This window comes from Cnephaeus nilssonii (assembly GCF_951640355.1).
Source record: "Cnephaeus nilssonii genome assembly, chromosome: 21".
Taxonomy (NCBI): Eukaryota; Metazoa; Chordata; class Mammalia; order Chiroptera; family Vespertilionidae; genus Cnephaeus; species Cnephaeus nilssonii.
This window is the reverse complement of record NC_137092.1, coordinates 21,742,394-21,765,294: the sequence shown is the minus strand read 5'-3', so window position 1 is coordinate 21,765,294 and position 22,901 is coordinate 21,742,394. Positions and strand designations below refer to the sequence as shown.

The 22,901-nt window shown below is 44.1% G+C and overlaps 1 protein-coding gene across 3 annotated transcripts; it reads left to right on the top strand.

Moving 5' to 3' along the window:
• Positions 1-294: 294 nt before the first annotated feature.
• Positions 295-21,541, top strand: LOC307092947 (quinone oxidoreductase-like protein 2). Of its 3 annotated transcripts, XM_079760542.1 has the most exons (10): positions 301-355; positions 440-548; positions 2,391-2,487; positions 4,009-4,067; positions 4,547-4,612; positions 5,401-5,510; positions 6,324-6,405; positions 9,817-9,998; positions 12,367-12,595; positions 19,838-21,540. In XM_079760542.1, the coding sequence occupies exons 1-10, from the start codon at positions 309-311 to the stop codon at positions 19,904-19,906; spliced, it is 1,050 nt and encodes a 349-aa protein (XP_079616668.1). In that variant the 5' UTR covers positions 301-308; the 3' UTR covers positions 19,907-21,540. The 3 variants fall into 3 exon arrangements, with proteins under 3 accessions (XP_079616669.1, XP_079616668.1, XP_079616667.1); XM_079760541.1 differs by having other exon boundaries at positions 305-548; positions 19,838-21,541; XM_079760543.1 differs by lacking the exon at positions 440-548 and having other exon boundaries at positions 295-355; positions 2,391-4,067.
• Positions 21,542-22,901: the final 1,360 nt, after the last annotated feature.

Below are 22,901 nucleotides of genomic sequence, written 5' to 3'. Positions count from 1 at the left end.
GCTGTTAAAATGCCAACAAATGGATAATCTCGGGTAATCGATTTCCTTTGACGACTTTTCTTTCCTTTCCGGTGGGCTCCACCTCCAGGAAGCCTGCGGGACAGGGGAGAGCGCCGAGGGTCCACGCGGCCCTGCGGGTGGGCTGGCCCAGGGCACGTCCTGGCAGCGCCGCCGCCGGCCCGGGTCGGGTCGGGTCCCTGGACGCGGCCGATCCCACTTCCGCTCCCGGACGCGGCAGGGCGGGGCTGGCGCCGTCCGCTCTTCCTGCCCCCCGCCCCCGCCCCTCTGGTGGCTCCCTGCGCGGGGACATGGCGGCGGCGGCGTTTTGGGGACGTGGCTTCCTTAGGTTCTGCAGGTGGGACCCCCGACTCTTTCCTGAGCTCCAAAAGGCAGCCGCACGGGGGACCCCGAGTAACCCAACCCCTGTCCCGCGTTGCAGGAGAGCCTGGCCGGGCGGCGGCCGCCACTACCGCGCCGCGCGGTGCGCGGAGTTGAAGCAGCCCCTGGCCATTGAGGAGGTCGCCCCCCGCCCTGTCGGGCCTCACGAGGTAGGGTGACTGGCCTGTCCCCGGGACCTCTGGACACCCTTTCACTGTCCCCGCGGCCACCACACACCCACCGGAGGTTCCACCCTGGATTGAGTTCCCAAGCGCTCAGCTAGGGGCCAACTTCGTGGTGGTTCACAAAAAGGCCAAAAGGTCTAAGGAAGACTGTTCTCCCAAAACACCGATGGAGGCCGCTTTCAGAACGCCCCAGAGCTGTTGTTGCCTTAGAAACAGAGAATTCTGATGAGCACACCGTTTTGCATAACCACCTGCAAGTTATGGATTTAACACAGATAAATGGACCCCATCCGTTGCTGTCTCTTGGGTGTCAGCAGCTAATTATCTGCCCTCCCTCCTCCCCTAAACCAGCAAAGTCCACTGGAATATGTGCCTTGTGCCCTCCTCGGCTGGACTGCAGTGGGGTGGGGTTTAGGGTGTGGGCATTTCCAGGGAAATGTGGAAGTCACTTTGGCCTTGTGGGTTGATCACTCTGGTGACTCAATGGCAGCTGGCATGGAGAATGAGCACTTCTGACTAGGTGCAGGAGGCAGTGAGCCTCAGTGTGGGGGACCCCTGGTGAGAGGGAGAAATGTGGCTGCGGCCCTGAGTGCCACTAACCTGGACCTGCTGGCTAAATGGGTTATTTGGGTGAGCACGTGATGGCAGCCACTCAGCTTCCTGGGACTCAGATGCTGAAAGACATTAATCCTCCAATCATCTGTGAGTCAAGGTGGAGTGGCTTGAGGTCATGTGTGTGCTGCATATGTAAACAATTTGGGCAACTGCAGGCAAGTGTCGAAATATAATAAATCTAGGAGTTTTCACAGCAACATACATTTATATTAAGGGAATTATATTAAGCGAACAATGTTATAAATATCCACGTGGCCCTTGGCAGAAGAAAAGTTTCCCCACCCCTGGTCTAAAGAAACTGCTGGCTACCCTGCTGCAGGACTACCTCAGCTTCAGTGCTGTTCTAAAACATAAGTTGGTGATCTAACTCTAGCCTGCAGATGATTCCTGAGTCCCAAGACAGTTGATCATGTTACTCTCCTGCTTAAAATTCTTTAATGTCTTCCCATTATTCCTACCTTGAAGACTAGGATGATCAATAAAGCCTATAAACCTGTGGATGGTATAGGCCAGTGATGGCGAACCTATGACACGCGTGTCAGCACTGACACGCGTAGCAATTTTTGATGACACGCGGCCGCTGAGGCGGCTGTATGCCGAGGATGAAACATTTATGAAATAATGTTTTTTCCTCAAAGTGACACACTACCCGAGTTATGCTCAGTTTTTTGGCGAAGTTTGACACACCAAGCTCAAAAGGTTGCCCATCACTGGTATAGGCCCTGCTCTCTAACCCTATCTTTTTCTCCTATTTGTGCTCTAGGCTTGCTGGTTTTTCTTTTGTCCCCACCACAGTGCCTTTGCACATGACATTGCTTTTGGCAGTGCCAGGATTCTCTCTCCTATTTTGAATAGTTAACTCTTGGCTGTTCTTAGTTCAAGTGTTACTTTCTTAAGGATTTCTCATGACTTGCCCAAAAGGTTAAGTCTCCCCATTATATGCCTTCATAGCATCATATATTTCCATTTTTAACATTTTGTGTGGAAGTTGTAATTTAACATATAAATACAGTTATTTGGTTGAATATCTGTCTTCTCTACCATACTTTTTGCTCCATGAAGGCAGGGAAATTGTCCATATTGATTGCCTCATGATTGTGCATAGTGACTTAGTTCAGTACCTGGCACATAGTAGGTATTCAGTAAATATTTTGCTATAATTCAGTTACTTTCTCCACGGATATGTACTGCTCTGCTCTATTTCCTTCATAGGTCAGAGTTGATGTCCATTTCTGTGGAGTTAACTTTGCTGATATTTTGGTTTGCCGTGGTCAGTATCAGGAAAGGCCCCATCTTCCCTTCACACCTGGTAGGTATGGAGGGGCCAAGGGATGCTGCAGGGAAAGAAGACACCGTTTTCAGAACCACGCGCTTCATCTATGACTACCCCGGTGGTACTTGCCCACTGTCAGTGAATCTCAGACATGTCAACCTCACCACTAATTAGAAGCACTAGATTGTGGGAAATTTCTATGACTATTTTACCCTTATTATATCTCTCAGTTTAGCATTGTAACTGGCTCATAGTAGATGCTCAATAAATATTTTAAAAAATGAACAAATGAATGCTCACATATCATTCTGCCCATCAGAATTCTGGTCCCAATCATCATTGGTCCTAGTCATTTCCTTTTATTCCTTAACATTGCCTCAATTTTGTTTTTGTTTTTTGCAGCTAAAACTCTTGTTCTTTTTTTAGAAAATATATTTTTATTGATTTCAGAGAGGAAGGGAGAGGGAAAGAGAATTAGAAACATCAATGATGAGAGAGAACTATTGATAGGCTGCCTCCTGCACGCCCCCCACTGGGGATCGAGCCTGCAACTGGGCATGTGCCCTTGACTGGAATCGAACCCAGGACCCTCCAGTTCACAGGCCGACGCTGTATCCACTGGGCCAAACCAGCTAGGGCAAAACTCTTATTCTTTACAAACACATTCCCAATGTCAAAGGATCAGAAAGAAGGAAAAGAGTTTATACATTTCTAGTAGCACATTGTCTTCTCTGATTTTCATTATGCCCCATCTGATTACATTTAAATTCTGAAAATGTGGACAAATGATTGATTTTTGATGTTGAAATTTATTTAAACAGGTATAAGTGTAGTTCAGCATGTATATAGTGCATGTATATTCTATACAGAAATGTACTGTTAAGGATATAGTAATTGCAAAATAGTTGCTGTGTTTTGGCCTTAGGGCATTTGGTTGTGTCTCAACAGCTGGAACCATTTCCCTCTGTTTTTATTTGCTGAAATACTGGATAGGGGGAAGATGTCATGTCGTACTCAACTGAGTTAGTCCTCTGGCAGCTCAAGTGGGAAATGTCTGATCATTAAATTCAGAAATTTTGGAGGTGGAAGAGGAAAGGGCAGACAACACTAGTTTATCCATTTGAGCCAAGTACTGTATGAATAAATATGGTTCATGTCCTTGAGGGCCTCACAGTCCAGAAGAGGATATATGGCATCCATCCAGTATGATGAATATCGTAATTGGGGTGCTTTAGGAGCCCAAGCCCCCAGTGATCAGGGTCAAAAGTATTTGTGTACCTGTACAAGTACTTGTGTACCTCTGCCCTTTCACTCATTCTTGAAATTTTCATTTGTGTCCTGGTAAGAATGGGGCTGCTATAGCTTTTCAGGTTCTGATTGTGAAAATCTTAAGTTCACTTTCCTGTGGTTTGGTACAACACTCTTCCCCCTCCTCCCTGGGTAGGTGAGGGGAGGCACTTAACCCTCTCAGTTCCAGAAAGCTTGTGGATCCGGATCTTCTGACCTCCATGGTGCTGGGCTTTACAGATAGCCTAATCTCAAAACCATTTGTTTTAGGAATGGAGTTTTCTGGGACAGTATTGGAGACAGGCACAGATGTCAGCACAGTTAAAGAGGTAAACGTGTTGAAATTCAGAGAATTGATGTGTATGCAGCTTTGAGAAACACGCCAACTTATTTGTAGCCAAAGGGTCTTGTGTCTCCTGGTCTTTGTCAGAAGACACCAAAGGGAAACTGAGATGGAGGGGGAAGAAATGAATTCTGAATTGGGGGAAGGAAGGCAGTCGAAGTGCCTTTACCAACAAAAGGTCTTTAGTGGCTAAGAGGATAGGAAATGATCAAGTCTCAGCTTCTTGTGAAAAAAACTAACCCTGGGATTCTAACTCCTATCTAAATTCATATTCTAATCGATACCCATGTCATTGTCCAAAATATGCTCAGATTGGCTTGGCATCCTGGTGGGGAGATTGAGAAAAAGGCTGAAGTATTTACTAAACATTAACTCTAAATAGATAGTTAGGGCAAACCTGGGGGGTCGTATGGAATCAGAAAGAAAGACGCATCTGAACCTACCTTACCGATATTTTCCCTTCAGGGAGATCGAGTTATTGGCGTGAGTGGCTTTAATGGAATGGCTGAAGAATGTATCACTGACCAGAAGGTATCCCTATCTCTCAATATCAATGTTTAGGTATTTTTAAAAGTTTCCCTCCTTTTCTTTAATTTTTACCTACCCCTCATTCCTCATGCCCCTCTACCCCGCCCCGTTTTCTTGGTATTTGTTTGGCCATATCTTGTTTTTCAGCCAAGCACTTCTTTCTTTCAAATGCTAAATCCCTTTTCTAGTATTGGTGTGATAGCCCTTGCACAGAACTTTGTGTGGAGGGGTTTAATGAAGGAACATTTTGTTTTCTGAGCCCTGGAAGCAACTGGCTGGCCGTTCAATTGGACCACAGTTAGGTAGTTTTGGTAGGAAAACTGTTTTGGGGCATTAAACCAGATGTAATGGGTTTCTCTCCCACGGGAGCTTGGGGAAGAGATGGCCCTGGGAATGGAGCCAGCCAGGGCGGCCAGATCTGGTTGTGCAGGATGTGAATGGTGCCCGCTAGTGGAGAAGAGTACATATTTCCCCCCTCAGTTTTATTGAGGTAAAATATACCTATCATCCAATCCATCCATTATACAGTATAGGAGAGTGGTCAGTGTTTCATTCTCCATAAGTTTGTTGGTTCCTTCCTGAGCAGGTGCAACTTGAGGATTTTTGAAGACTGATGCGCCCAAGTCTTGAACTTGGCCACAGGTTGCTTGGTTTTGACTTCTACTAGGCTTTGTTCCTGACAGGTGTTTCCCTTTTCAAATCAGTCACTTAATCAAATCATAATATTTACTGAGCAGCCTTTAGGAACAGGTACGTATGGAATCACTAAGTCACTGTTATCTCTTTTGTAGGCATTGTGGCAGATTCCAGAAAGGGTGCCCCTCCGAGAAGCTGCTATCCTGCCCGTATCTTATGGTACTGCTATTATGGCCCTGGAGCATCGGGCACGTACCCAGCCTGGGTAAGGACTGTGTGGACAACAGAGAGCTGGATAGGACCCTTCTCTGATATCAGAAGTGCCTTGCGCCTTCCTCTCCCTTGCCTGACCTTTAGCTCATGTTCGGTCTGTCTAAGGAAAGGCCAAAGGAAGTAGTGACTGGAGATTGGGGTTTGGTGATGGTGGGACTATCCTTTTGTCTGAGAGAGAATGGTAGAACTTGGCCAGTATGAATTTGGAGAAAAATCCCTCACAGACCCTCAGGATATCACCTTCTAGAAAACCTTCATGTTTAGAGAGTTGGTTTATTTAAACGTTCTTCCCTCTGGCTTTAGTGGAGGCCTGTGGTATTTGTTTCTGAGAGGCTTGGTTGGGTGGATTTAACTGGGATATTTTAAACTCAGAGGTGCTGAAGTTCCCCACTTTACCTGGGTTTACCTACTGCCTTCTGCTCTTTTCAGAGAGCCTCCAAATCACCCCAGAGAGATGGGTTTAGTTGACCCATGGCCATTATGTGATCACCACCTTCTAAAATTCAGCAGTGTTTAGTATGAGAATGATTTAGGACAGAATTTCTGGAGCAGAAATTGAGTGGTAGTTCAAAAGAGGCTACCTAGAGATATTAAGGAATATTTCTCCCAGGAAGTTTTCAAAACTGGACCACATTAGTACCACCCAGCCCTAAAGGCTGGAGAAGGGATGCACATAAAGGGTCGAATGAAATAGTCTCGAAGTTCTCTTGTTGCTTTAAAATGTCCTGGTTTCAAAATGTTCGTGAGATCGTATTGCTGGATGCTTTCTGGTTTCTGAAGTAGCGTTCGTCTTTCTCTGGCACAGAGAAACTGTTCTAGTGACGGCAGCAGCTGGAGCCACAGGCCTTGCAGTGATAGACGTGGCAACAAATGTTCTCCAGGCCAAGGTATTCGTATGTTAGAGTCTCCACTTAAACGAATTATACCACAAAACATGGTTCTCAAACATGGAATGTATTCATTGATTTAGCAGAAACCACATGCAAGGCACTGGGGATGCAAAGTCACCTAGAGCAGAGCCTTGCCACCTGTTTGCCTGTGGATGAGTGAGGGGTCCTAGGAGTAAATCACCGGCCCTTCCAGTAACTGGAACCTGCAAGGTCCAATTCGCTTCTCATGTGATGCTCTGAACTTCCCCTCCCACCTCCCACACCTCACACTTCAAATTTAAACTCAGATGCTGCTTCTTAGGGAAGTATCCTTTGTCCCTCAGGAAATATTAATTCCATCCTCCCACTATTTGTATATGGTGTCATGGCATCTTATACTTCTCATTCATAGTACACACCTTATACATCTCAGTATATGCTTAATCTTTTACTTGTGTCATTATTAGATTAACTTATCTCTCCCACTGGACTGCAATCCTCATGAAGGCAGGGACAGTGTCTGTTTGGTTCATTATTGTAGTTCCAGTGCCTGGCATGGTGCCTAGACCACAGTAGGCACTCAGTAACTGTCTTTTGAATGAATGATTTAACAAATGAAAGAAAGTGGTATCAAAGAAGGAGGGATTTTTAGAGACGGTGGACATTTAAGCTGAGTTTTTGAAGGACTGGTAGCAGTTGAAAAGAGGAAGAAGTGAAGTGAAGGCCATTTTAGTGGTGGGAGGACCTATTAGAAGACAGAGAAGGAGGAATTAACATGATGCATTCAGGGAATTGCAAATAGCATCTATGGGGCAGAGGATCAGGAGAACGGTGGAAGATGACTCTATAGAGGGGGGCAGAGGTAAGATCAGGAGGTGCTGGAGAATTTGAACACTTATTGGAAGCACATGAGGGTGTTAAGTAGGGAAGTGACATGATTATCTTTGAATTTCCAAAGTTCACTCTGGAAGCCGTGGGAATGAGGGGTGGGGTAAGGTCAGGTGTGCTCCATAGGTGGTAGGGAAGACTCTTGAAGCAGTCCCAGTCAGAGGAGATGCTACTTGAACCAGGGTAGTGGAGGTGATGAATCGAGACATACTAAATTGGAAGAAAATTGAGAATTTATTCCCTGGAGAGCATTCTAATATAGTTGAAGGCACAACAACTTAGAAGTTACCCTCACCTAGGTTCAAATTCTAGCTCTGCCTGTAGCGTAATTACTTCGGTTTCCTCATAGGTAATGCTTTCCTTGTAGGGTTGTTGTAGAAATATTGAAATTACACATGCATTGTGCCTGTTAGAGGTGATGGCATGTCAGTAAGACTCTCTTGAAAAGGGATCCTGTTATTATTAGACATTGAATGGGAAGGAACAAACTAGGTTAATTTGTGGATTTGCCATTCGTTGGGATTGAGTACACAGGAGGACATGTCGAGTTCAGTTTTGGTTGTTGCTGAGTGTGAGGTTCCCATGGAGCATGCAATTGGAGTATCCAGAAGGTGCCAGGATCTACAGGCTTGGAGATAATTGGATTGGTCAGGAATTTTGGCAGGTGGCATCTCTCCTTCTCACATGAAGTTCCTTTGGGAAGGACTGTGAGTTCTGAAAGCAATCTTAGGTTCCAGGAGGCTCCTTGTGGATATTAACACATTGCATGTCAAAAACAAGGGCTTTTAGCACCTCTCTTAGCAGGGAAACCACACTTAGTCTAATTGTCTAGAACCAGGGACTGTTTAACACTTACAGATGAAATTGTACCATTTGTTTTGAGTAGTGACAGGAGGTTAGTAGAAAGGTTCACTTCAATTCAGATTCTAATCTAAGCAGCAATAATGGTTTTAGGCTAAAGCAAACAAAAATAAAATAATGTCATCATGCTCTCTACTTGGAACAGGTCATTTTGATAACATCTTCCATCCACAGCATTTCGTATTGCTTTCACAGTGCCTCCACAGCTGTCTCTAACCCTTGATCCTCACAAAACCCCTGGGCGATGGGTAATGTAAAGTGTTTATTATCCCTATTTCACAGATAAAGAAAGTGAGGCACCAAGAGGGAAAGTGATTCATGGCAGGTCTCCCCAGGACCTAGTGAGAATCCTGGATTGGAATCAGGTGCCTGACCTGGTCAGGTGTTGCCCACTGTGGCACTGTGTGCTGACAGCCCTCCGTGACCTGCAGCTATTTGAGGGTAGCTTTCAGTTTCAAATTGTTATGGGTGAGTTTGGAATCTTTTAAGGCCACTGATGTTTTTGGAAGTCACCTTGGGGCCAAAGTGCGCTGGTGGGTGCTGCCCAGTGATAAGGCACCTCTAGGCACCTGAGTGTTTGAAACTTTTCTGGAGACTTCCAAACCCCAGACTTCCTCAAAGTATGCCCCACAGCCACTGGTGCCACCTTTGTCACGCCTTAGGCATGATGGAGTGGAAAAGCATGGGCTTTGGAGTCAGGCAGCAATGGATTTGAATACGGTTTTTACCACCTACTACCTGGAAGATCCTGAGTTAATAGCTTCTCTGGTTCTATGTCTCCATCTATAGAATGAAAGTAATTATACCTCCTCATAATATTCTTATGAGGTTTAATTAGAATAAGTGATTGCAATGTGTAACAATAGATTCAATTTATCCAAGTGCTTTACATACAGTAGTATTCCACTGAATTCTTAAAATAAAGATGAATATATGAATGAGGTAACTGATGCTTAGAGAAGTAGGCAGGCAGTATAGAGAGAAGTTAAAGCATGAACTTTGGAGAAGGATTACCTGGGCTTGGTTTCCAGTTCTGCCTCCCATTAGCTGGGTGACTTTGGACAAGTTACTTAAGTTCTTTTGCCTCAGTTTCTTTATCTCTAAAATGGGGATAATAATAGTATGTATATCAGTGGGCTATTAATATACTGAGTTAATACTCTATATAACTCTCTATAATTTAGAATAGTGCCTGGCACATAGTAAATACTATGTAAGTGTTAGTTCTTAATAAGTAAATTGCCTTAGGTAATAAAGCCGGTTAGTATCTGTCCAGATCTTCCCATTAAATCTTGTTTTACTGTCTGAAAAGCCTTTCTCGTTTGCTGCAGCTTGGTATTTAGTTTGTGTCCTTTCTACTTGACTCATAGTAGATGTTTAGTAAATGGTGGTTTTAATTTGCATTTGGAGAAGACTTACTGAGGGTCTCCTGAACCATCTTCTGGCTAGACCCATTGGGGTCCAGGATTCTTGGAAGTGTGGATCCCATGGTGGGGCATGGAGGGTCCAGTGCAATGGTGTTGTGTGCTGGGGCTGATGCATTGGATTGAGGCTGATGCTAGGTCAGCAAGGTCCCATTGGTTTCCTTGATTAGCACCCTTTGGTTGCAGATTGGTTGGATGGCATGAGCCCCTCTCAGGACAAATTCTGAAACTCAGAAGCTTTGTGTTCTTTATGCAGGTAATAGCTGCTGCTGGAAGTGACGAGAAGTGCCAGCTGGCCATGCAGAGGGGCGCACAGTCCAGCGTGAACTACAGTCAGGGCAGCCTGAAGGAGGCAGTGAGGAAGCTGGTGGGCAGTGGCGGGGTGAACGTGGTCATCGACACTGTGGGGGGAGACATCTTCCTGGACGCTCTCCGCAGGTGCGTGGAGGGGTCTTTTCAAAGTGGGCTCAACCTGGGTCTCTGCGGGACCTTTCCGGACCTCTGCCGCTCCTGGCCTTGCTACTCTGTCGTCTTCGCTGCTCACTTCTCTGCAGGCATTGGCACCAATGAGAACAGCTGAGTGGGGGCGTGGAAAGAACTAGAAGCAGAGGGGAAAATCAGGAAATGCTTAAATATAGCAACAACAAAATATCCCACTGGAAAATATCCAAGAAATGACTGCAGACTCTCTAGTTGGCAACATCTAATGCTTTAGAAATTATACATGTGTTCAATTCAGCTGTGCCGGCCCCCACTAACCACTTTATGTCCATGGTGTGGGTAATTCTTGAGGAGATCATTGTTAAATGCGCACACTCTTTTGATCTTGCTGGATTTTGAAGTAGCCAGCAGGCTAGATATCCCTTTGATTTGTTTTATTTTTTTAAAAAAAATCACTGGAGAATTGGTTGTCTCTACATCAATTTTCATTCTGTTTTCAACCAGGGACTCTGGAGTGCTTTGTAACATGGGTTTCATTTCTCCTGCCATCCTGGCAAGCACAGTTTTGTGGTTTATCTCAGTTTAAAGTAGAAGTAGAAGCAAAGAGAGCAGCTTACCCACAGGGGAGACCGAGTTGGTGCTCTTGCCCCCAAGCATCCCTGCAGTGTGTCCAGGATGGTGCTTGGAGAAGCAGCAAAGGAGGGAGTGTGTTGACTAAATGGAGAGCCAGGACAGAGAGCCGCTAGTAGTCACTTGCCTTCTGGATAATAGTGTTTTGACAACAGCTTCTCATTTCCATTCTAAAGAAGAAAAGCAAATCACCAAATCAACATGCACATATTTCATATCAAAGATGTTTACAAACTTTATTTTTATAACTCACTGCTTAGCACTCACTGTATGGTACTTCTCACAATGAGCTGCAGGAAACTTGCTGCTTGAATTTTTGTTGATTGTTCAAAACTCTCCAGAGAAGCACATAACTTAAAGGAGTCCTAAGGTAAGTCTTTGTGTAAAGCAAATGATGCTTCATTAAAGTATCTGGCTTCTTATTCCTGCTTCCTAAGTTCAAGGGCTTCAAACTGAGTTGTCTCCGAGCACAGCATATGGAATGACATTTGTTTACACCAAGTTTCCTTCCACAAAGTAGTGGCATAGTTAAACAGACAGTCTTGATTCTAAAGTGGGCCTGCTTAGAAAACTGGCTACTTCCTCTGCCCCCTCTTCTGTCTCGCTTTTGGCTTATTATTTATAGTTCCCTACTGAAGAATCCAAAGTGATACAAGATGGGTCACCCCTGACAGTTTGTTAGGTCAAGAGGAATTTCTAGCTGGAGGTTTAATACATGTTTCTTTTTAAAAAATTGTGGTAAAATATATATATAACCTAGTATTTCTCATTTTAACCATTTGTAAGTGTACAATCTGGTGGCATTGAATGCTCACAACATTGTGTAAACTTCCCCAACAAAATCTCTGTGTCCATTAAACAATAACTGCCTTCCCCCCCGCCCAAGCCCCTGGGAACCTTTTTTCTTTTTGTCTGTATGAATTAATGTACATTGTTTTTTATTATTTTATTCTACATTTTTTACTGTGGCAAAAATTTACGTGACATAAATTTGCTATATTGACCATGTTAAGTGTACAGTTCAGTAGTGTTAAGTAGATTCACATTGTTGTGAAACAGACCTCCAGGACTTCTCCACCTTGCCGATCTGAAATTCTGCACCCATTAAACAACAGCTCCCCGTGCCTCCCTCCCTGCAGCCCTTGGCAACCACCATTCTCCTTTCTGTTTCTATGAATTTGACTACTTTAGACACCTGTTTTATACTGTACGTAGAGTCGTACAGTATTTGTCTTTTGGTAACTGGCTTACTTCACTTAGCATAATGTCCTTAAGGTTCATCCATGTCATAGAATGTGACAGAAAATCCTTCCTTTTTAAGGCTGAATAATACTCCATTGTCAAGTATATACACATTTTGTTAATCCATTCATCAGTTGATGGACATTTGGATTGCTCATATCTCTTGGTTATTACAGACAGCGCTGCTATGAACAGGCTGTGCAAATATCTCTTTGAGAACCTGCTTTCAGTTCTGTTGAAGTTAGACCAGAAAGTGGGATAGCTGGATCATATGGAAATTCTATTTTTAATTCTTTTGAGGGAGCTCCATACTGTTTTCCATAGCAGTTGCACCATTTTGCAGTTCTACCAGCAGTGCCTGAGGGTTCCAGTTCTCTACATCCTTGCCAACACTGCTTTTCTTTTCTCTTCTGTTCTTTTTAAATAGTTGCTATCCTAATGGATGTGAGTGTACATTGTTTTAATTTTTTTTCCTTCTCCTTTTTTTCCTCAGCCTGGCTTGGGAGGGCAGGATCGTGGTGGTGGGTTTTGCTGGAGGAACCATTGCTTCTGTGCCGGCCAATCTCCTGCTCCTGAAGAATATCTCTGCCATGGGTGTGTACTGGGGCCGATACCAAGACCGGAACTTCCCGGTCTTCTCCAGGAGCCTGTCCTCGGCTCTCCAGTACTGCCAGGAAGGGCGCATCCAACCATACGTCGGAGCGGTTTTTAAGCTGGAGGAGGTGAGATGCTCTTAAGGAATGTGGTGTGGACAGGGCCAGGAAGTAATCTGTGTCAAGCTACCAAACAGCTTCTGTCCAGATACTATAAATCCTCCCCTTATGGAATGAAAAGGTGAACATGCTCCATGGAATAACGGGGTCTCTCAGGCTGGGACGGGGTCTCTTAGGCTGGAACGGGGTCACAGGATTTCTCCCAGTCCTCTGGTTGTCCGGCTTGAGCCCAGTGAGCCCCCTGAGAGGCAGGACCTGTGAGGCCCATGCAGGCGGTGAATTTTGATGGCTCTTTCTACGTTAGTGGTGTCCCAAACAGAGGGACGTGGTGGTACTTTAGGAAATAATTTACCCGTGTTGATGTGAACTCTGAACTCCACAACATACAAGGCTAAGAAGGAAGCACTTAACTTAACCTTTGATTTTAAAATACAGACACTTTTAAAGTACAACCAGATGATCTAAGCTGGAGTTCTGTGAACAAACACTAAATCATGCCCAGCATCATAAGAGTATAATTCATCCATTAGTCACTGTAGTTAATTTTGTTGGCTATTCATTCCTTTTTTACATTCCCCCACAGTCCCATTAATGTGGCTTAAACTTCCTCCAAAGTGTAATTGTGCACATGCATATGCAAAATCATTGCCTATGCAAATCTATTAGGCATTCACTGTGAATTCTTTTTTTCTTTGACTTAATTTGTTTTAATGTTCAAAAAACTGTTTTGGTAACTCTAGTCTGCCATGGATGGGGGCGATGTTTTGTTCATATGCAGATTAGCGGAGCCCAAGCTGTCAGGCCAGACTTCACTGCTCACCGGCCTTCCAGTTATATGCTTTTCCCCATGATGAAGCGCATTCTTCCCAAACACGGTTCTTTCTCATCTTCTTGGTATGTCAGTCAAGAAGGCAGCGCTCAGTGCAATAGAGATAACCCAACTGGCCATCAGAAAAGTGGTTGGATTCTAATTCCAGCTTTGGCCTCTTCTGTGTTCACCTTTGTTGAGGTCTCCTCACCTTTCTGACCTCCAGTCAACACGTCTCTAAAATTGCGGGGCAGGACAATAACAGTGGCTCTCAGACTATACTTCCAGAGCCTCAGTTGGGTCTTAGAGGTGGGCAGGTGTAGATTTGAGCTTGCTGGCCTCTGGGACCCATCTGTGTTGGGGCTGAAGTAGGTGCAAAAAGTTTTTACTTTTCTATTTATATTTTTCTTTTAAGTAAAGGTTTTGTGGTTTAAAACTTGAAAAGCACAAGTCCATAAAATTTCTGAGTCCCCTTCCAACTTGTGGCTTTTATCACATGACTTGTCAACTGAGGTTTGCTGTACCGGAGGCTCAGGTATAGCTGTTGATAGAGAATGAGGGTGATTGGGCAGAACTGTCTCTTCTCGGCATTGATGTGCTGAGGTGCTGCTCAGGCATGAAAGAAAGCCAGATTACCCACATTAATGCTCTCTCTCCTCTTAAACATGAATTATCTAATTGCTAACCTCCTGTCAGTTTCCATTTACCCTTTTCTTTTCCCATGAGGGCTGTGCATGTAGGATTTTTCTAGTTCTTCCCACTCTGTGGACTTCCTGTTATCAGCTGGCTCTCGGAGGCCCTGCTCCCTAACAATTTCAAGTACCTCATTCACACACCATCCATTTACTATTTCTTCCCTTTTTGTTTCTTTCAATATGCAAACCATTTAGAGGAATAATAATAATAATGGCAGCTCCTATACATTAGGTGCTTAACTATGGGTCAAGAACTGTGCTAAGTACTTAACAAACATTTTCTCATTTAATCTTCATAACAACTCTGAGGAATAAGTCATTTTTATCACGTTATATTAGAGTAGGCAGTTAGACAGACATGAGCAGAGTGCAGGGCAGAAAGCCCCGGGTGCCTAGCAATGGGCAAAACTGGGAAAACAAGTATTGTAGGGTGGGACCTTGCCCCTAGGGAGACCTCTTCTTCCCTAGCATATCGCTGGTCATGCACCCCTTAAATGAAAGACCCAGTGCATTCTCTCTCTTTCTTTCTCCCTTGAGCATGTCTGTGCCTCTCCCCATCCCTTTCTTTCCCTGGTGTGTTCTTTCTGGAGCACACCTGCACCCTTCCCCTCTTCTCCCAGGCGTGTTTGCTTTGCCTTTCTCTTCAGCTCCAAGGGCCCTTTTGCCCCTGTAACTTAGTTCCTGAGTGCATGCAGCTCAGCTGGCTCACTTCCATAGCTTGCTTCTACTTCTGTGACTTTCTAAATTAACTTTTGCTTGTATTTGAGTTCTTGGCTCTGAATTCTTTCTTAGCCAAACTCAAGGACCGAGGTTTAACTTCCCTGCTAACATCTGGTGCGATTCGCCATTAACAGTTACAGATGAAGAAACCAACACTTGTAGAGGCTAAGGCACCTGACCAATAATGTGTAGTAAGTGACAGACCTGGAATCCAGTCCACTTTGGTCTGATACCAGAATCTGAGATAGATTGCTGCTTTTCCTCCTCCCCATGGACTGTTTCAACATGCAGTGGGTTTCATATGGCCTCTGGAGAGGTCCCACGTGAACAGCAACCAGGGTGTGTCCCCCTGAAGCAATGACCGCTTCAGAATCAGTGACACACACCGTGTAGTTCGTCTCCTCTTTCCACTATTCACTGCGATTTCCCCCTCACCCTGGCTTCCCTAGGTGGCAAGGAAGCACTAGGGCATACATTCTGATTAGGCTTTTTTCCTAAGGAACTCAGGCTGACACTTAACTTTGAACATTTATTTATTTCCATGTTTAATAATACCTGGCTTGACTTTTCTTAAAGTCAGGTTTTTTGAGTATAATTTACACATAGTAAAATTCTCTCTGAGTTTTGACAAACATATATAGTCATGTAACTACTTCACTACAATCAAGACATAGAACATTTTCCATCACTCCAAAAAGTTCCCTTTTGCCCCTTTGTAATCATCCCCTTTTTCTACCCCACAACCTGGCAACCACTGATCTGTTTTCTTTCCCTATAATTTTGCCTTTTGAAGATTGTCATATAAATGGAATCATACAGTACATAGCCTTTTGAGTCTGGCCTCTTCAGCTTTGCATAATGCTTCTGAGCTTCATCCATGCTTTTGCATATTTCATTAGTTTACTCTTTTTTATTGCGGAATAGTATTTCATTGTATGGATGTACCACCACTTGTTTCTTTATCAGTTAATGGGATATTTTATTATTTTCAGTTTTTGGTGGTTCTAAGCAAATCGTCTATCAACATTCATGTTGGAGTTTTGTATAGACATGTTTTATTTTGTTTTTCAAATTTTAGGACTTGGATTTCTGGAACATGTGCTAAGTGTATGTTTAACTTTTTCTTTTCAAATTCACACAGACATTTATTTGGCTTTACTTACAGAGCAGTCCCCCTTCTCCCAGTTTCAATGGTGGCTAGATAACATCATTAGATAAGAATGTCCATTTAAACAAATCTGTGTGGAATCCTGTGAATAACTAATGTTGATGTTAGAAGGGGCAAGCTTGACTCTGTCGGCTGCTCGCTCTCTAGGCCTCAGTTACTGGGAAGCACTTCTGTTGCAGTCTCCGCAGCCCATGAAGATGAGGCCATTCCTATTGCATTCCTACCAAAATCCATAGCACATAGGTTTTCTGTGTGTGTGTGTTTTCGATTAGAAACTGGTGCTCCAGCATCACTGTTGGTTAGAAAATTTCAGGATTTTGAGTGTACTTGGTTTGCCACTCTATGTTTATCTTTTAATAACTACCAAACTCTTTACAAAGTGGTTGTCTTATTTTACATTCCCACCAATAGTGTATGAGAGTTTTTGTTACTTTCATCTGCCAGAATTTATTGTTGTCAGTTGCTTTCTTTAATTATACGCATTCTAATAGGTATGGAGTAGTATCTGATTGTGGGTTTAATTTGCATTTCTCTAGTGAATAATGATTTTGAGTATCTTTTCATATGCACATTTGCCATCTGTATGTTTTTTGATGAAATGCGTTGAGTGACTTTTAAAAGAAGGTTCAGATCAACTTGTATCAGAACAATGATATGATGAATATAATTCAACTATGGCAGTATATCAGTAACTAAATGTGTTTACCTTTTAAAAACAGCCCAACTCAGTCCCAGATATATTCATTCATTCATGAGTTTATTTGATTCATCAAACATTCACTGGGTACATTTTGTATGCCAATCAATAAAAAGTAAGACTTAAGCAATTTATTTTTTACTTGGAAAGATCTCAGGATAGTGCTATGATGGGGGAAGAGCTGGTTTCAAATGGGAAGCATGAATCAGCATAATATATTTAGGGAACTATAGGTTACTCCGAGTATTCCTGCTTGATGAGCTAATTAAAAATTCCAACAGAACCTAAAACAAAAGCAGTATCCTCACCCTGACCCCAAATTCCAGGGTGCGTATTTAATTATGGCTGCATCCACTGCATGGCAGAGAATCGGGGTTCTGGGCACCGCCTGTGTGTCTGCCTGGGCATCAGTGTGGAGAGCCTCTCTCTCTGAGATGCAGCCTGTACAATACAGGAGGAAAACGTCCCCGGGCATCTAACCGAATTAGCTATCAAAAGACTCTGATTTAAAGTCCTGCACTTTGCTTTTTAGTCTTTCACTCTAAGCCTTATCATTCTTATTAAGCATCCAGTCCTTAACATAACTGGTTGTCTGTTTTCCCAGCCCAGATAGAAACCACAGGGTGGGAAGGGACAGAGCTGGGTTATTTTTAGAAGCATCTGCAATCACAGCGGAAGTGGCAGCTGGACATAGAAGTAACAAAACATAAAAACAGGAGGTAAAATAATGGATATTCAAAATGATGAGATTCTCAAGTCACGGAACAAAAAGGTTATTACTCCCCCCTTCACCCCCCTTGATTATTGGTTAAAGAAGTCAGGTAAATAGGTGCTACATTTTTATAAAGATTTCTGTGCAAAATGATTAACAATACACGTTAGCATCTGAAGTGACTATTTTCTTTTTATGTTACCCTTTATTGGCAGGAGATTCCTCATTTCTCTAGGATGCCAGGTGAAAAAAGTATCAATATCTCGAATTATGTTTGTTTCCCCAAGTATTTTTGTTGTTGGGCTATGACGGGTTTCTGGGAACAAGTGACTTCTAACTGGCAGGGAGAGTGATGCAGCTGTGAGTCACCGGAGATGTAGCTTTGAGTGATTGACAGGCGGGGACGAGTGTTTCTAACATCTTTCTTAGACCTCTTCCACCCCCTCTGAACGAGGCTAAATTTGTGTGGATTGGAAAGGGCTTGGTGAGGCACAGAGCCCCAAAAGACACATGCTCTTGGCACCGGCTGCAGAGAGATTGCCACAGTTGATTTGCTTCCCTGCTTTTTCCTTATTTATTTTTCTTAGGTTTTTGGGGAGGATTTCAAGTGGAAAGGGTTGTTTAATCCTAATTCTCATGTCAAAGTACCTTTTCATTTTTGTGAGTCCCATCTTTGGCCTTTGTGTCTGCTTATTTATAGATGTCTGTATTTACTTACTAGAGGTCTGGTGCATGAAATCGTGCACTGTGGTGGTGGGGGGGTCCCTCAGCCTGGCCTGTGCCCTCTCGCAGTCTGGGAGCCCTTGGTAGATGTCCGACTGACGGCTTAGGCCCGCTTCCCACAGGCCTAAGTCGGCAGTTGGACATCCTTAGCGCTGCTGCGGAAGCGGGAGATGCTCCCACCACCGCCCCTGTGCTTACCAGCCATGAGCCCAGCTTCTGGCTGAGCAGTGCTCCCCCTGTGAGAGTGCACTGATCACCTGGGGGCAGCTCCTGCGTTGAGTGGGATCAGGCCGAAACCGGCTCTCTGACATCCCCCGAGGGGTCCCAGTTTGCGAGAGGGCGCAGGCCAGGCTGAGGGACCCCGCTGATGCACGATCTGCCGGGAGAGACACGGGAGGTTGGTCAGCCTGGGAGGGACCACAGGAGGGCTCCAGGGTATGTCTGGCCCGTCTTGCTCAGTCCCAATCAGCTGGACCCTAGCAGCAAGCTAACCTACAGGTCAGAGCATCTGCCCCCTCGTGGTCAGTGCATGTCATAGCGACTGGTCAACTGGTCGACTGTCTGCCCCCTTGTGGTCAGTGCATGTCATAGCGAGCAGTTGAGTGGCCTTAGCATATCATTATCATATTACACTTTGATTGGTTGAACGGCTGACTGGACAACTGGACACTTAGCATATTAGGTTTTTATTATATAGGATTCCCTTTATCCTCATTCCCCATACCTTTGCCTCCCCCAAGTTGGTCTCAAGTTACATAAACAAATAAGAGCACAGGGTTGTGCTGTAGATCTTATTCTGTTTCTGAAATTTTCACGCAGTGCTGTCTTTTAAAGTTCCACCCGTGGTCCTGGTTCTGTATCTGGTTCCTGACTCACTGCTGTGTAGGGGCCTAGATCCCTTCGCTAGGATGCACAAAAAGGTTGACTTGGTCCCCTGCTACCATAATCCGTTTTGCCTTTTACATTTAAGATGTAAGATCCATTTTAAGTTAATATTTATGAAAGATGAAAGGGCATTGTCTTGATTCGTTTTTCGTATGTGGGTGTCCAGTGATTCCAGCACTATTTCTTAAAAAGACTACCCTTTCTTCATTGAATTGCCTTGGCTCCTTTGTCGAATGATTAGCTGACTGCATTTGTGGGGGCCTATTTTGGGGCTGGCTAATCTGTTCCATTGACCTGTTTGTCTATTCTTTCACAATATCACACTGTCTTGATTACTGTGGCTGCTCTTTAATTTATGCTTTATAACTTGTACTTCTAAAAATAATTGGCGATAGACTGCAATTTCAGGCAGAAACAGCAATAATGAGAGAGAATCACCAATTGGCTGCCTCCCGCACCCCCACCCCCCCACTGGGGACCAAGCCCACAATCCAGGCATGTGCCCCCGACCAGGACCGAACCCGGGACCCTTCAGTCCGTAGGCTGATGCTCTATCCATTGAGCCAAACTGGCCAGGGCCTGAGGACTTTTTACCTGCTGTCAATTATCTGACAACAATGAAAATTATAGGTTAGACAGATACATTCTGAGATTGGGTTAGTCTTATTATTGTTTTCCTTTGGGTTTATGGTGATTAGTTAGTGTCACATAGTTAATTATATATAGTACATTGAAGGCACATCTTAATACTTTAACTATTTTAAGAATTGAACCAGCAACAAATGTTTGTTGAAATGTGTATGTATGCAAGTCTTTCTACATAATTTGGGATTTTTTTTTTAGGTCAATGATGCTTTCCTTCATGTGATACAGCGCAAGTCCACGGGCAAGGTGCTCCTCTCCCTCAAATAAACCCTCATCTCAGCAGCAAGAACAGCATGTCCACATCCAAACTCCTCATCTTTCTAAAAACCTGATTTCCCTCCTGTGTTTCTAAAGTTGATATCACCTTCCTTATTAATTCAGGTTCAAAATCTTTGTAAGTCCCCTTTGAATCTTTTTTTCTTACTCCTCATAATTAATGTGATCATATACTTTACTGTGCAAACTTGGACCTGTTTGAGAGGGAAGAGATGCTATTAGGAACTACACCAGGTAAACAGGTGTCCCACACAAACCAGGATGAAGGGTCACCCCATTCATAATGGATCAGTGGCCAGGTTCTGTAATCCCCACTGCTAAGATACTGCTCACCTCCATATCCTCTTTTCCATTCTGACTAATTATGTCTCATCTGCTAATTCCAGTGACCTAACTGGCTTTCCTACCTATGAACTATACCCCCTCCATCTTTGTTATGCATTATTGCCAGGGTGACCTCTCCAAAGCACAGCTACAACTATGTCTTGACTTAGAAAACCTACAATGGTTCACCATTGTCTACATGGTGGAATTCAGACTCTTTGAGCTAGCATTCCATTATGACCAAGATTTCGCCCCTCTCTGCTGTCTAGCCTTATGTTCAACAACTGCTCTGGTCCGTCAGTATGCACTGAGATTTCCTGACTGCTCCTCTGCTCTCCGCTCAAGCAGTTTCCTCTCCTCCCTTATCTCTGTCCAATATAAGCCGTCCTGACCTGCAAGACCTTGTCTGCAATGAGCCTCTCCCCTCGGGAGGGTGGTCATCTCTTCTCTTCCCCTCTTACCTTCCTGTAGCTTCACCCAGGCTTTGTCACATTCTGCCTTGCACCAGAGGGAGCAGCATGTCTAGTGGAATATACCCAGATTCTGAATCCAAGACGTGGGTTTGAGTCCCAGTCTCACCACTTTGGAGGTGGTTACTTAAGGTCTCTGAGCCTTCATTTTCTCACTCTCATGTAGATATTATATCATCTATCACACAAGGTTGTTGTGAGCAATACATGCAGTGATTGGGCAAAGCAATTAGCAAATGCTATTACTTTCACTTCTTTCTTTCCTACTTTCCTAATTTGGCATAAAATTCCTTGAGAGCAGTTACCATGTTGGATTCCCCTCTGTACCTCTCACAATACCTAGCACAGTTAGTTGCCCTTGGTAAATGCTCAATAAACTGAATTGAATTTGAATTATCTGTATGTCTTAAATAGTAGGATTAAATTAAGAATATGAAACAATCCAAATGCCCACCAACAGATGAATAGGTAAACAAAATGTGATATATTCATGCAATGGAATATTATTCAGCCTTAAAAAGGAAGGACGTTCGGACACGCCACAACATGGGTAAACCTTGAAGACATTATGCTAAGTGCAGTAAACCAGTCGACAAAGGACAAATACTGTATGATTCTACTTATATGAGGTACCTAAAGTAGTCAAACTCATAGAGACAGAAAGGAGAAGGGCGGTTGCTAGGGACTGGGGGAGAAGGAAATGGGGACTTAGTGTTTAACGGGTACAGTGTTTCAGTTGGGGAAGATGAGAAAGTTCTGGAGATGATTGCACAACAGTGTGAGTGTTCTTAAAGCCACTGAAGTATTTACTTAAAGATGGTTAAAATGGTGAATTTTATGTTATGTGTATTTTACCACAATATAAAATGTTTAAAAAAGAATATATTTTGTTCAATCGAAGTGAATGCATTCAGAGAAGAGGACAGAGTGAGGGTAGAGTGCCCAGCTAGGCTGAAGTAAGCTTCAGTCTCTGCCAAGTTCTGGCCTGTGGGGAGGGGTCCTACATCTTTGCTGGGGGCTAAGCATTGTTCTCTGCTGCTTCTACTTCATGTTTGCTGATTCCTAAAAAGGAAGAGTGTGGGGTGGGGGTGAAGGCATACCTGATACCATGGGGATGGGGGTACTCCTAGTTATTCTTGAAGAGGATCCTGTTCCAATAAGGATGATAAGAGGCTTTGTTTTCTGAAAAGTACCTCAGGCCATTTGAAAACACCCATCTTCTCAGGGTCTACTCACCTAAAATGCTTATAGAGGAACTGCATTGCCAAATAGGGAGGGAACATTTGGGGAAAGAATTTAAAACTGAGAAATTAGCAGAAGAAAAGGGGTGGGGGATGATGTCAAGGAAACCACCCACATGTGTGTAGTGGGTCCGCCTGGTGCTTCCTCGAGGGCCAGAGCACATGCTGGGGCCTCTTCCACATGCAGGTGGCACATTTGAGTCTTGGGTGTGTGTGTGTGTGGGGTGGTGCTGCATGCCCTGTGGTTCAGTGTAATGACAAGCCCTTCCCTTTTTCCCCTCCCACCAACCTTACTTCTCCTTTCTGTGAGCTCTTTTTGTATTTAAATGAAAATTAGTTTTCAAAAATACCGAGACACCAACTTTGAGGCTAATTTTAGAATTTCCTGACACCCTTTGGGATAATTGAAGACATGCTGGAGAGGCCTCGGGAGAGGAGGAGGTGGAAGCAGGACTGGGAAAGTGCCCGGGCCCAGAGGGGGCTACCTGTGCCATGGTTCAGAGCTGATCAGAAGGTGTCACTAGTAATAAAGATCCATTGTCCCCAGTTCCCTCACGTCAAAATGACTTAGATGGAAAGAGGCAGTCATTAAGAAGAGCAAGTTTCTTCAGGTTTAACAAGTACTGGTTAGAAACCCTCATGATCTGCTCTCTGCTTGCCTGCCTTCCTGCTTCACTGGAATAATTTGATTTGAAAGCATTTGACTCAGGTTTTAGTCATCGTTTAGTTGTCCCACCATCTGAGCCATTAGTCTGAAAAAAGAATCAATGTAGCTCTAAGTGACAGCACTTATTCTGTATGCACAGACTGTCCCCAGCTCACCCTGCGGGGCTGGCTGCAGAAGGCACACCCACACACCTGCCTTCCCTCTTCCCGGAACTGGGTCTGCCCACCTGCACACACCTCGTTCAACCACCAGCGTGAGGCTTTGTGCTGTCAGCTGTGGAACAA

What these genes read in the sequence shown, in the direction of transcription:
- LOC307092947 (XM_079760541.1), top strand. Translation starts at nt 309, where the DNA reads ATGGCGGCGGCGGCGTTTTGGGGACGTGGCTTCCTTAGGTTCTGCAGG. An exon ending in ATGTCAGCACAGTTAAAGAG is followed by an intron (nt 4,068 to 4,546) that starts GTAAACGTGTTG and finishes TTTTCCCTTCAG; the next exon opens with GGAGATCGAGTTATTGGCGT. An exon ending in AATGTATCACTGACCAGAAG is followed by an intron (nt 4,613 to 5,400) that starts GTATCCCTATCT and finishes TCTCTTTTGTAG; the next exon opens with GCATTGTGGCAGATTCCAGA.